We start from the raw sequence: 14,449 nt of genomic DNA on the forward strand, positions 1-14,449 counted from the left end.
TTATTTCCTATGTGATCGATTCTCATAGGGTATAATGGGGAATTGTTCTGGAGGTTTCGGGGGCTCTGGGGGAGCTGTTTTTTGAGGTAGAGGCACCAAATTTTCAATATAGTATCTAGTGCCTCTTCCCAAAGTACCCCCCAAGTTTCAAAACGATTGGACCAGGGGGTCCAATTCTATGAGCCCCAAAAGAAGGTGCCCCTATCCTTCATTATTTCCTATGGAAGAAAGACATTTAAAAAGGTGTGCTGTCCCTTTAAATGTGATGGCCAGAACTCTCTTGGAGTTCAATTATGCTTGTCACACCCTTGTTCCTGGCTCCGCCCCCAGTGTCTCCTGGCCCCACCCCCAAAGTCTCCTGGCTCCACCCCCAAAGTCCCCAGATATTTCTTGAATTGGACTTGGCAACCCTATAGGCAACCCTACTGTACAGGGGCCTGAATTGGATCACGATCATGGTGTGGGACACAGAGGTCTAAACACTTTCTCTGTGTGTCATTTCCTGTCCTGAATTGGACTTGTGGAGCTGCTATTTACCTTCTGTACCTTTAGTCCCAATAAGCAGATCCCTGGGGCTATTTCAGGTTAAGAAATCACAAACCAGTGGTTACTCTCTTTTCCCTGTAGCTCCAGTTCAAAGAGAATCTCACATGGCTGCTAGTTTGACCCTCCACTTTGTCCTCTTTGTGGGGGTGCCTGTTCCAGATTGGAAAATGCCAGGAGATTTTGGGGATGGAACCTGAGGAGGGCTGGGTTTGGGGAGGGGAGGGACTTGGGGTATAATGCCACAGAGTCCACCTTCCAAAGTGGCCATTTTCTCCAGATAAACTGATCAGTTGCAATCCCATGAGAACTGAAGCCACCACCTGTAAGATGGCAACTTTCCTTACTGGAAAGGTGTCACCTTCTCCAAGCACTGATGCATCTTTCACTCAAAAGCATATGACTTCCAAGGAGCAGGAACATTTACCTGCCCATTGGCTTCTAGCTGAAGAAATGTTAACCAACCATCCTGGGCTACTAAACCAGCAATCTGCCTTAATAGTCAGCATGGAACAACAAGGGGATTGCCATTTGAGAAAGAGAAGGCTACCATTTTCCAGTACTGTTTCTTTATATTAAGAAGTATAGTCCACTTTTCTACAACAAAAATGCAGAGAAAGAAGAAGAAGAGGATGAGTAGTTGGTTTTTATACTCTGTCCTTCACTACCCAAAAGAGAGGCTTACAATCACCTTCCTTCTTCTCCTCACAAAGATACCCTGTGAGGTAGGTGGGGCTGAAAGAGTTCCAAGAAGCCGTGACTGGCCGAAGGTCACCCAACTGACTTCAAGTGGAGGAGAGGGAAATCAAACCTGGATCTCCAGATTAGAGTCCACTGCTGTTAACCACTACACCAACCTGACAGCTCACACAAGACATCAGCGCAACAGAAATAGAACAATGAGCAATAAGGCCAGGATGCAAAAACCCTGCATGGGTATTGTAAGATACACTAGAGTGCCATTGTCTCAGGCCCAAACAACACATACATTGGGAGTTTTGGTAGCTTCAAATGATTCTTAAATGTAGTTTTCAGTCTTGCAGAGGCCTGATTTGGACTGAGAATGTGGCTTATGGGGGAAAGGAGTATTAGCCTTCTTCACCATGCAGTTTTCCCTAAGTGAAATAAACTTGTGGAGTGGCCCATGTGGGTCAGACTATCTCTTAAACATACAGGGAAATTTCCCTATAAGTCACTGCCCTAGAGGGTCACTGGTTGCCAGAAGCAAGCAGAAACAGCTCTAGGCTGGACCTGTGAGGCTGCATAATTTAGACTCTCCATCAGCAATGGGAATTTAATCAGTTATGTCTTCCTGCACTGCTGTCAGTTTCCAAGAGGAAGCAATGGGTGAGCTTAATGTCCATAATTTGTGTTGAAGAAGAAGACTGCAGATTTATGCCCCGCCCTTCTCTCTGAATCAGAGACTCAGAGTGGTTTACAATCTCCTATAGCTTCTCCCCCCACAACAGACACCCTATGAGGTGGGTGAGGCTGAGAGAGCTCTCACAGCAGCTGCCCTTTCAAGGACAACTCCTGTGATGACTATGGCTAACCCAAGGCTGAGCTCAGTGTCCCCTGGTTTCTGCTTCACAAACAATGGGCTTTTCCACATTCTCATTTTCCTTGCTTCCATGTTCCTGTTGCTTCAGGGTCCCACCCTGTCTTTTGCTCCCTCTAGTGGTTGAAATGATATTACATACCTGTACGACTGACATAAACACCAGCAGATTTAAACCGCAGGTTTTTATGCTGGACGTAAAGCAATGTAATATCAAATTAACCACTAGAGGGAGTAAAACATCTGTGGAACAGACCCAACCCCTCAAGCAACAGGAACGCACAAGCTAGGAAAATGATAATGCACAAAAGACGAACATGGGCCAGCAATGATATACAACAAACTGCTAGTCCTCATTAGATAATGATCACTTTTGGGCCATATTCTGCCTCCAATGAAAAGCCTCAACAACGTTATTGCAAACAGCAATCTATAACATAGATTTCTTTCATTTCTTTTTGGTTGCAGTCTTCTTCCTTGTTTAAACAGTGAGCTAGCCAATATATGAGCTAGCCTGTTCAACGCTAAAAGCAAAGCAACCATGAATCACTTCTCACTGGACCATATTTCCTATTAGCTCAAATATGAGGCCAGCAATAAATCTCTTTATTTTTCTTTGAGAAAAAGAACTTTCACTACTTTCTCATGCTGTTCAAAATTACAGTCCTTACTGAGGTGATAAATCTGATAAACATTCCCATTTACTGGGAAGGAAAGATCTCTAAATGGCATTTTTGGCCAGTGAGCTATATTTTATTTCAGAGAATGAGGTAGAAACCTCTTCAAAACTAGAGATTTCATATCTTTATAAATATATTGCCTTTTCATGGTCAGTATCCCATCTCTGATAGATTTCTTTTTAAAAAAAAAAATTAACTGAATTTTTAGAGCTGACAAAGTCACTAGGAACACAAAAACCAGCTATGAATCGTTCATCAACTCTATTTATCATCGCTTCTCAGCCTTTTGGTTAAGATTAAGCATAAAGGAAAGGAATTCTATTTATCTATCACATTTTGGGAGGAAAGGCAGCATGGTATAGCCCGATCTCATCAGATCTCAGAAGCTCAACAGGGATTGGAAGAGACACGTCCGAGGAAGACGTGCAGAGGGAGACCATTGTAAACCACCTCTGCTTCTCACTTGCTTTGAAAATCTCATAAGGCAGTCGCCACTTGACAGCATTTCACATACACATATATCCCATTTTATCATAGAATCATAGAGTCAGAAAGGACTTCCATGGTCCAATCCCTGCACAGTGTAGGAAACTCACAAATACCTCCCCCGCCACTCCCCAGTGACCCTTGCTTTATGATAAGAAGAAGGCAACCCTCCCCTTCAGGATCCCTGGTCCAATCTGGCCTGGAGCAAAATTCCTACCTGATCCCAAGGTGGCCCATCGACATTACTCTGAGCATGTAAGAAAGAGCCAAAGAGCCAAGCACTCAGGCATCCCTCCCTCCCTTGTTCTGCCTAAACAAACAGAATCTGTATAGCTGTCAGATGGGCATCTAGCCTCTGCTTAAAAACCTCCAAAGGAAAGCCCACCACCTCCCGAGGAAGTCCACTGAGGAACAGCTCTGTCAGGAAGTTTTTTTTTATTTATTTTATCAGATTTATATCCCGCCATCCCCTAATGGGCTCAGTTCCTCCTAATGTTTAGCTGAAAACTCTTTTGGTTTAATTTCAACTTGTTGGTTTTGGTCCGACCTTCTGGGGCAACAGAAAACAACCCCATATCATCCTACCCTTCCTCCATACCCTTCCTCCTTCCATCCTACCCTTCCTCCTTCCATCCTTCCTCAAGGCAGTACACATAGTTCTTCCCCTGGGCTCCTTCTGTCCTCACAACTACCTTGTGGGGTATGTTAGGCTGAAGGAGACAAGCAGCCCAAGGTCACCTGGCAAATTTTCATGGCGGAGGAAGACTCTGGACCCAGGTCACCCAAGTCAAAGTCAGGCATTCTAATCCTTAAACCACACTGGTTCTCTCTGTTAGACATACAAAGGACGATTTCAAAAGAACAGCTCCATTGCATCAAACTGAGAGGGTATCCCTCACCCTCCCTCCCACACAGGATTGCTGTGTGGATGAGAGAAAAACACATCCACTGCCCTAAGCCAACAGGAAGATGGATGAAACAAAAATATCCCATACCTGATTCTAAACCTGACCCTTGTGTAGATTGATAGACCCAGAGAATGGGGACACATTCAGATAGTGGGTATTCTTCTGCAGACCAGCATGTTGTAGTTGCTAGGGTATCAGACTAGGATCCAGAAGACCTAGGCTTGAATCTCTGCTCTGCTTTGAAAGCAGTGCCAGCACTAGAGAGCCAGTGCAAGGCTAGCACCCCGGGCCAGGTGCCCCCTGCCGCCCCTTGCTTCCTCGGTGAGAGTGAGCTTGGTGGTGGCCATAGCAGAACTTCTGGCCTCAGCTTGCATGCATGCATATACGCTGTCACTCTGCCCCTCATGTCTTAGAAGCACAGACGTGAGGGATGGAGCAACAGGAAGCAAGCAGCGTGTGTGTCTGCTGAAGCTGAAAGCCCTACATCAGCCACTGAGCTTGTGGGTGGGAGCGCTGAAACTGGCACCCTCTCCTCAGAACTGCGCTCCAGACAGCCACCACATGCTGCCTAATGGACGCGCTAGCTCTGTTTGGTTGCTGGGTGACCTTGGGCCAGTCACAAACCCTCCTCTGGAGAGACAGTTTGGTGTAGTGGTTAAGTGTGCGGACTCTTATCTGGGAGAACCGGGTTTGATACCCCACTCCTCCACTTGCAGCTGCTGGAGTAGCTTTGGGTCAGCCATAGCTCTGGCAGAGGTTGTCCTTGAAAGGGCAGCTGCTGTGAGAGCCCTCTCCAGCCCCACCCACCTCACAGGGTGTCTGTTGTGGGGGAGGAAGGTAAAGGAGATTGTGAGCTGCTCTGAGACTCTTCGGAGTGGAGGGCGGGATATAAATCCAATATCTTCTTCTTCCTCTTAACCCACCTCACAAGGTTGTTGTGAGCATAAAATAGAGAGGAGAAATGATGTAAAACAGGTTGAGTCAGGCCCGTAGCTACGAGGGGGCCAGTGGGGGCACAGCCCCCTGACTGCTAGGCAGGGCCCCCTGACTTGGGGCCCCTAACCAGTCTCCAGTGTCTGGGCTGCATCCTTCTCCATTCTGCTGTCCTCATACACCGTTGCTTCTGCTTGCTTAGGGGACGTGATCATACACAGTTGCTTCTGCTTGCTTAGGGGCCAGAAGACTTCTCTAATCCCTCAGCAAGCAGAAACAACAGGGCACTTTCGGAGCCCAGGACTGAAAGTTAAGCTTCACCTTGCTTCTGCTTGTTTAGGGGCTGGAAGAAATCTCTGACCCCTCAGCAAGCAGAAACAACGGGGCACTTTCAGCCTCAGGAATGAAAGTTAAGCTCCACCTTGCTTCTGCTTGCTTAGGGGCTGGAAGAATTATCTGACCCCTCAGCAAGCAGAAACAACAGGGCGCTTTTGGAGCCCAGGACTGAAAGTTAAGCTCCACCTTGCTTCTGCTTGTTTAGGGGCTGGAAGAAATATCTGACCCCTCAGCAAGCAGAAACAACGGGGCACTTTCAGCCTCAGGAATGAAAGTTAAGCTCCACCTTGCTTCTGCTTGCTTAGGAGCTGGAAGAAATCTCTGACCCCTCAGCAAGCAGAAACAACGGGGCACTTTCAGCCTCAGGAATGAAAGTTAAGCTCCACCTTGCTTCTGCTTGCTTAGGGGCTGGAAGAATTATCTGACCCCTCAGCAAGCAGAAACAACAGGGCGCTTTTGGAGCCCAGGACTGAAAGTTAAGCTCCACCTTGCTTCTGCTTGCTTAAAGGCTGGAAGAAATCTCTGACTCCTCATCAAGGAGAAAAAATGGAGCACTTTCAGCACCCAGGACTGAAAGTTAAGCTCCCTGTTGCTTCTGCTTGCCTAGGGGCTGGAGGAAATCTCTGACCCCCAACAAGCAGAAAAAAACGGGGCACTTTCAGCGCCCAGGACTAAAAGTTAAGCTCCACATTGGGCTGATGTTGGGCTAGAGGGTGCCTGCAAGAGGAGGCCGTTCTGGCCCTCAAGTGGGGCGGCAGGGGTAGGGGGCAGATGGCTCCATTGCAGACAGGGTAGGCTGGCGCACACAAGTGGAAGTCCCGGCTGCAGTCCTGGGCTGGGGTCAGTGGAGAGGTGATGTTCGCCTGCAGGAGTTTTCTGGCCTGGTCTCGCTGGCCACCCGAGGGTGGGAGCTGTGCTTGGGCAGCCTCGGCTCGCCCTCTAGGCTTCCCACCACCACCCCCCGCTCTGGCGGGAGTCCCCTGGGTTTGCAGCCTCATCTCCCGGTCTTCAAGAAGTGGGAAGCGGGGGGGGGGGGGGTGGAGGGGGGGGAGAACATACCTGTAGGCTTCATTATAGAGCTCCTGAGCCGTTTGTAAAATGTCTGCCCCTTTAAGGCTGGGCAGCGAGCAGGAAGGGCTTGGGAGAACAGCCCTGCCCTTTCTTTTGCTTTCGCTTTCTCAGCAAGAGTTCTCCGGAAGAAGATCTGGTAAGTGTGTGTGTGTGTGTGTGAGAGAGAGAGAGGGAGGGGGCAGGAGATTCCCTGGTTTGGAGGCCCTCCCCCCTTTTAGAAAGCGTGGGGGGGGAGGGAAATGTCTACTGGGCATTCCCATAGGGAATAATAGGGAATTCATCTGTTGGTATTGGGGGCTCTGGGGGGGCTATTTTTTGAGGTAGAGGCACCAAATTTTTAGTATAACATCTAGTGCCTCTCCCCAAAATACCCCCCAAGTTTCAAAACGATTGGACCAGAGGGTCCAATTCTATGAGCCCCAAAAGATGGTGCCCCTATACTTCATTATTTCCTATGGAAGAAAGGAATTTTAAAAGGTGTGCTGTCCCTTTAAATGTGATGGCCGGAACTCCCTTGGAGTTCAATTATGCTTGTCACATCCTTGTTCTTGGCTCCACCCCCAAAGTCTCCTGGCTCCACCCCCAAAGTCTCCTGGCTCCGCCCCCAAAGTCCCCAGATTTTTCTTTAATTGGACTTGGCAACCCTATCGCCCTCCGACAGGAAGAAATCCGAATTGGAGGTCTTGTAGCCCCAGAAGTCAGTTGCGACTTGGTGGCGTCTTCCACCCTCCCCACCCCCTTGTCTCACCGGGCTTGCCTAACTGGATCACGCTACAGGTAAGGGCAGGAGACCGTGTGGCACGTATCTAAGCCTCTGAGTGGCTTCCCACCAGAACTGCTGGAAGAGGGGTGGAAAGGGATCACCTTGGGGCAACTGTGGGGAGGGGGGAGGCTGTATGGCAGTGAGCTGGCAGCTTTCCTCCTCAGCGGTGGTAGGAGAGAAGGCCATGGAGGTTGGGGCCACTATGTGCCCCCTGAAAAAAATCAGGGCTCCCCAATTCTTCAAATCCTGGCTACGGGGCTGGGTTGAGTTTCCACTGAGAAGGAAGGCAGAATATGAATAAAGCAAGTAAGTAAACATATGGCATATGACAAATGATAAGTAAGCAGACACATGCTCACAACAACCCTGTGAGGTGGGTTAAGAGTGATTAACACATGGACTTCACTGCCATGGGAGGTGGTGGCAGGTTCAAGAAGGGATTGGATAAACATATGGAGCAGAGGTTCATCAGTGGCTATTAGTCACAAGGTATAGATGGAACTCTTTGTCTGGGACAGGTGATGCTCTGTATTCCTGGTGCTGAGGGGGCAACAGTGGGAGGGCTTCTAGTGTCCTGGCCCCACTGGTGGACCTCCTGATGGCACCTGGTATTTTTAGCTACTGTGTGACAGAGTGTTGGACTGGATGGGCCATTGGCCTGATCCAACATGGCTTCTCTTATGTCCTTATGACATTAGCATGGCTGCCTCTGAAAACTGAAGCCTTGTGCCACTTCCTCTTTTCTTCCCTGTAGTGTACAGTAAACTAAAAAAGCATGATGCGCTGTCAACCTGTGACATATTTCTCTGTCCCTATTCCATTTTGTTCCCCAATGTTTATGGGTATGAAGAAGCTCACAACACAATGATGGCATTGAGTTGACTCAATGTTATTGGGGGAGAGGGGGAAGAGACACAAGGCTGCTGCTTTTGACAGCAGCAGCAGTCTTTATCATGTATAAGAACCAATGCCTTAGCTTAGGGGACCCATAAATTAAGAAGTGCCCAAGACTCCTATTTTTCCAAACAGACAACGTCAGGGGAAATCATGCTTCCAAACTTTAAAATGCAACTACATCCCCAAGCCCTTGTCATAATGGTTAACAATAGCCAACTTAAAAAAAACCAATTTACCTACCTGCCCCCAACCACTTTCTTTTGTAAAAGGTCTCTTGCTCTTCCTTTCCCAAAACAATTAAAATGACCAAACACTATAGGACATTCTTCCAAGCAACAGAGCAAACGATTATACTTGTATTCTGCATTTTTTTTTTGGCACAAATACCTCCCCCTCCTCCCCAAAAGGGAATCTTGAGAGAGCTGTCCCATCTAGTGCTACACAAAGCCCCCTTCTCCTCTGCTGCCAGCCTCAGTGATCAGCAACTGTAATGCAGTCTCCTCTGATTCAAGCCAAGAGACAGATCTAATTTTCTACTTTATTCAGATTCTGCTAACAAATGCATGAGCATGAGAGGGAAAGCCAAGAAAGGAACTGATGAAATACCAAATAAATTAAACACCAGGGTTTTAGTCTCTAGCCAATTTTATTTTCCAATCAAAAACATTGTACATCAATTTCTAAGCCTAGAGAGGGTTTCTTTTTTACATTTTTAAAGAGGGAAGGGGTGCCTGTTTGAGAAATTCTGTACAGATTTGTATTAATACGGAGTCAATTTGAACAAATGTTAGAGTCATTTCTGAGCAATACCTTGTATCTAGAGTATTTTTAAACACAGAGACACATTTTTCAGACATGCAAAACACTCCATTTGCTTTTGACTGGACCTAACTGAGAACAACAGAATACCTTTCCGAGCTTATAGTAGGATACAATCCATCCTTGATTTTTTTTTTTTTAAAAAGGTTAATTTCAAGCAGCTCTTACATTTAATCACATCCTCTGTATTCATTAATTCATGTTCATGGTTGCTAACAAATAAGAAAATCTCATCTCAGATCATAAACATCTTTTGAAATGTTGGGTAGTAGAAATCTCTCCTTTTGTTACTCTTTAATTCTGTGAATTTTAAGTACAGTACAAGTGTACTAAGAGGTGACTAATCATGTTAAGTGATCTTCAGCTCAAGGATGTATAAGACATTGGCAGGATCTAGCGAAACTTTGGAGCCTTACTTTCTATAACACCACAACAGCTTGCTGGCAGGAGGAGTTGCTGTCTTGAAATGCCACCTCTGTAGATGGCCAAAGGGAAGTACTGCAGCTACCAACACAACAGGGATCAAATGGTGTAAGAGACCAATAATGCTCCACCCACTTCCAGAAATCTGTTAATGCTGGTTTACTTTCACAGTCTGAAGGGGACAATCTACACATTGCAAAGTCCTCGTGTTTGTTGGCATAAGACATGAGAGAACATAAGAACATAAGAGAAGCCATGTTGGATCAGGCCAATAGCCCATCTAGTCCATCACTCTGTGTCACACAGTGGCCAAAAAAATTATATATATATACATACACACACACACACACACACTCATAAACACACTGTGGCTAATAGCCACTGATGGATCTCTGCTCCATATTTTTATCTAACCCCCTCTTGAAGCTGTCTATGCCTGTAGCCGCCACCACCTCCTGTAGCAGTGAATTCCACATGTTAATCACCCTTTGGGTGAAGAAGTACTTCCTTTTATCCATTTTAACCTGATTGCTCAGCAATTTCATTGAATGCCCATGAGTTCTTGTATTGTGAGAAAGGGAGAAAAGTACTTCTTTCTCTACTTTCTCCATCCCATGCATTATCTTGTAAACCTCTATCATGTCACCCCACAGTCAACATTTCTTCAAGCTAAAGAGCCCTGAGCATTTTAACCTTTCTTCAAAGGGAAAGTGTTCCAACCCTTTAATCATTCTAGTTGCCCTTTTCTGGACGTTTTCCAATGCTAAAATATCCTTTTTGAGGTGCGGTGACCAGAATTGCACACAGTATTCCAAATGAGACTGCACCATCGATTAGTGAGCTTAGCACAAGACATGTGATAAGAGTTTTGTGTCTTCCAGATATATGCTGGCCTTTTTCTATTCATAACAATAGCATATGGGAGAAGTAGCTTTAGCCTTGCCACTTATGCTATTTTTGCCACCTGTGGTATTGTGCTCTAATGGGGTGCAATCACCCCATTGGGATGCAATCACCCCATTAAAGCAACCATTGTCTCCACTGCAAAAAAATCCCATGCAGAAACATAAGAAAAGTGATTTTTCACAACACAGCCAATAGCAGCTTCATGGGGCATTTTGAGAGGATGAGAAGACGGCACTGAAAGCATTTTTTTCCCTGAGCCATGGTTGTGACAAGAAAAGGGCCACGGTGCATCTGAGAAGCACATGTCTGACACAAAGTCTGCATATTGTTCCTTAACAAACTGAGCACCTTCTAATGCACAGGTTGATCCTAACTCACACTGCAGCACAAACTGAGCTACTTTTGGATTGCCCATCCCTGTTTGCTTTTTTCCAGACCACCAGCTTGACCACAATCAAAACTGCCTGAAATCCCCCAGCATTTCAATGTAGCGCTGAGCTTTTTGAGCCCTTTGGGGACAGTCACACACTTCCCCCATCCAATGCTTACCTTTAATGGTGAATTTTTGGCTTCTGGAAATTCCCTTTCATCTAGTCTAACCCAGCGCTGCATAAACTGCTGGACCATGGGGTTTTCGTTATTCACAATCTGAAATCCGGTCACATTGGCACCTCCTTGTACCACTCTTTCCAGTGAAATATCTGCAAAACCCTGGAAAATGAATAGAAAGCTCAGAGGGAGGCCCTCACCAAGTATCTTGCCAATTGATGCAGTAAGTAAAACCGATTGTTTCCATTATGGTTATTTATGATCATATATTGGCTACTTATTTGTCTGATCCCTTAATTTTGCTTTTCAATCCATCTTCTAAATATGTTGTCAAAAGCTGAGCAGGCTGGAGTTTCATTGGAGCTTGTATCTGTCCTGTCCTTTTTGTTCCTTGAGAAAGTGGGAGAGAGTAACCCAAATGATGTTCGTAGAATGGAAGCTGTAAACATGCTGGACTTTAATGTTATGGTGGAGAGGTTTTCATTGTGCATTTGTAAGGATCACTTTCTGTTGACTATTTATGCAATGCCAGAATTGCAGAGTGAATATAACTCCTATATACTTCGGGTTCTTCTGTGGATTGCTGCACAGATTTGGGGAGAAGGGTGGAGAGGGAAGGTGCCTCGTAATGAAACCACATATAGGGATGAGCTGAACAGATATGATCATTCCCATTTCTTTTTAATTTTTTTTATGTTGCAATTGATTTCATTCCACTTTACTTGCATTACTATTATTGACAATTCTTTCATACCATTTATATGCAATGGCCGCCCAAACAATATTGAAAAATACATTAACTATAATGGGAAGATATGAGGTAAGGAAAAAAATATAATTGGTTTGGTTCCTCCCAAACATGAAATGAAATCAAATTGGGGATACAGAAATGAAATTAACTGCCTTGAGCTCCTTGGGAAAAGGGTAGAACTAAAATAAGATATGTAGATAGAAGAAAGAGGTTGAAGCACTTTTGGCATAAGGAAGAGCAAATAAGAAGGGGGAAAGGTTTTTAAAGGGGCAGGGAATTTGGGAGCAGCTGCAGGTGTTAGAGCTGGAGAAGCAACAGCAAGGGAAATGTGCTATATCAGGATAGGCAGAAGGTAAACTGGGGCCATCCATTAAGTCAGTGATTAGTTGCAGGTGGAACCCTTGCAAAGACTGCTGGCCAAGATGATCCATGATCTGATCCAGGAAGACATGTTCTTAAACAAGGATGCTAACTTGGAATTGCTAAATGCAGATTAGACATGCCAACATTGTCAAGACAGTACTGAACATGCATGTCTGTTGTTAAGACAATACTGAACATGCACTTCTGCTGTTAAAACAATACCGTACATGCACTTCTGCCCACATCACTGGGCCATATGGCTTCTGTAAAAATATAAAAGGAGACTAAAACTGAAAATAGCTCACCTTTGAGATTACTATGAATTAGGAAAGCAATGGTATGGATAATATATGCCTTCATCAAAACAAAAAACAAACACCCACACACTCACCCCCACACACTTTTCTACACATACAAAGAGAAAGTTTAGACAAAAGGATTCCCTTTAGCCTTCTCTCAGTATGTGGTTTCTCTAGGTTCAAAAATCTGAGGGAGGGCTGGGAAGAGGACAAACACAACCTCCCATGTCCATCTGAAATGGAACAGTGCAGTACAGGAGTTCTGTCCTTTCTGTAATATATTTAAGCTCTGCTTTTCAGTCACATTTGACTCCTGGAGTGGTTTACTATTCAAATCCATCACAGTATATAATTCACACTGAAAAATCTTGCAGAACTCTGCTGCAATGATGAAACAGAAGATTCAGCTCTGGCTAAAAAGAAAAGAAATCCTTGTCTATGCTGAGCCAATTGCCTCCTTCAATCACTGTCATGTGGAACATGGAGAACAGATGACTAGAAATCTTTTATTTTTATTTTCCAAAAAAACCCTGTCAGTTCAAGTCCTCTCCCCAATTCTCTTCCCAGCTGCTGTAGTGCTTTCTACTCTCCACTAGATGTTGACAGTCAGAAGTTTGGAACTGAATTTATAAACTTACCCATCTTCCTAATAATGGGCTGAATCCAAACCATGGGGTTGGATCCAAAGATGGATCAAAAACTCAGCACCATGGGTAGAAGAGTACTTTCAGATCCACTCTCTTGGTTTTGGATTCAACCCAATGTATTTAGCAATAAGGCCACAAGAAATATTCTATGCTCTCTTTTAGGCTCTGAGGCATAAAAAGCATGCAAAGAATATAGCTGTAATGTATTTTTGTATGTACCAAAGGTTAAAGCATTATTAACCTGTGTCAAGTGATCTATATACTCTTATTGACTGAGAATGGAAGAAATGCCAACATCTGATCTAAGTCCACTCAGTCCAGCATTCATAGCTAATATCATTGCAATTGGTAGGTATGAGGTCCACTTGAAACTGGCCAGCACTCCACTGTGGACCATAGTCTACCTTCCACAGTAAGTGTTTACAATTGCATAAATCAAAGAATCAAGCTATTAATGTAAAATGGACATCCAAATGTGCCCTTCCACTCAAGGTGGAACACCCTTTCTGAGCAGAGGGCAACTTTGGATTCAGTCTTGTGGCTTCTTCCCTGTTCTATAATGGCTGATTTGGGTGTTAGCCTTTGGAATGCCATGACAGGACTGAATTTGGAGGTGGGGGGGTGTTAGCTGAATCAGGAAACATGCAGAAGGCATCAGACTTCAGGCTTCAGGAAGCATTCCTGCTTTTGAGCATACAGACCATATGGTTGTTGTCAAGAGCAGAAAAATCGCAATCGTCATAGAAAGATACATATATTCTCATCAGAACAGAACATCTCTGACCTCCCTAAGCTCGTCTTCTAATTAGCAGGCAAAGCATGCATGAGTTGACTATAGAAAGAAAAGTGTCCTCAAATGCAAGTTCGAGAACTCTGAGATCTTGAAATGGTGGTGAGATCAAGAGCGTTAGAAATCTCTTCTGCAAAAGTGGATGGGTTTTTTTAACATAAAAAATACTTTATTGTAAGAAACACTTGGAAAAACTTGACATGAAGAATGGAAAAGTGTATTTTAAAGAACAGATAAACCCAGGGCACCCCATGTGTGGCTATAGAATACGAAGCGAGTTATATCTCTGTCCACAATAAGCTTTAGATACACTGCCAGAATTGGACAAATGAATTGTTAAAAAGGCTGGCAACTCTACTGAGAATTATGGATTAACTTTGGCTTTCTGTAACAGCTGTAAAATAACCATGCATAATGTAGCAATTTTTTTCAAGAGTGAGTTTGCATTTTTAAAGAGATTTGGATTATCGACAGTTATCATTTTAGAGGGTATACAAATAATGCGTTCATTGCAAATCAGCTTTCACAGTTATTGTGAAAGGGCTGGATGGCTGTCGTTAGTATGAAGACGGATGTTTGGAACAGGTTGTGCTGTTCTGCGATCTTCATTGCCGTGTCTAAGTGCTACTGAATGGTTTTCGCTAATTGTCATGTTTTAAAATAACACTGTAACCCACCTTGAGCCCATCATGGGGGGAAAGGGTGGGTTAAAATGCCTCAAATAAAT

The 14,449-nt window shown here is 44.7% G+C and overlaps 1 protein-coding gene across 8 annotated transcripts in view; it reads right to left on the minus strand.

The window, feature by feature from the left end:
* The window catches only part of GRIA3 (glutamate ionotropic receptor AMPA type subunit 3), a 259,885-nt gene that overhangs the window by 81,046 nt on the left and 164,390 nt on the right, over window positions 1-14,449 (minus strand). For all 8 annotated transcript variants that reach the window (XR_009555986.1, XM_060250297.1, XM_060250296.1 and 5 more), the window contains exon 6: window positions 10,873-11,034. Coding sequence is in view for 7 of the 8 variants with exons in the window: in XM_060250297.1 (XP_060106280.1) it covers window positions 10,873-11,034 (162 nt within the window). In the remaining variant the exon portion in view is untranslated. The remainder of the gene's footprint in view (window positions 1-10,872; window positions 11,035-14,449) is intronic.

The sequence above is a fragment of the Heteronotia binoei genome, chromosome 11 (assembly GCF_032191835.1).
Source record: "Heteronotia binoei isolate CCM8104 ecotype False Entrance Well chromosome 11, APGP_CSIRO_Hbin_v1, whole genome shotgun sequence".
Lineage (NCBI taxonomy): Eukaryota > Metazoa > Chordata > Lepidosauria > Squamata > Gekkonidae > Heteronotia > Heteronotia binoei.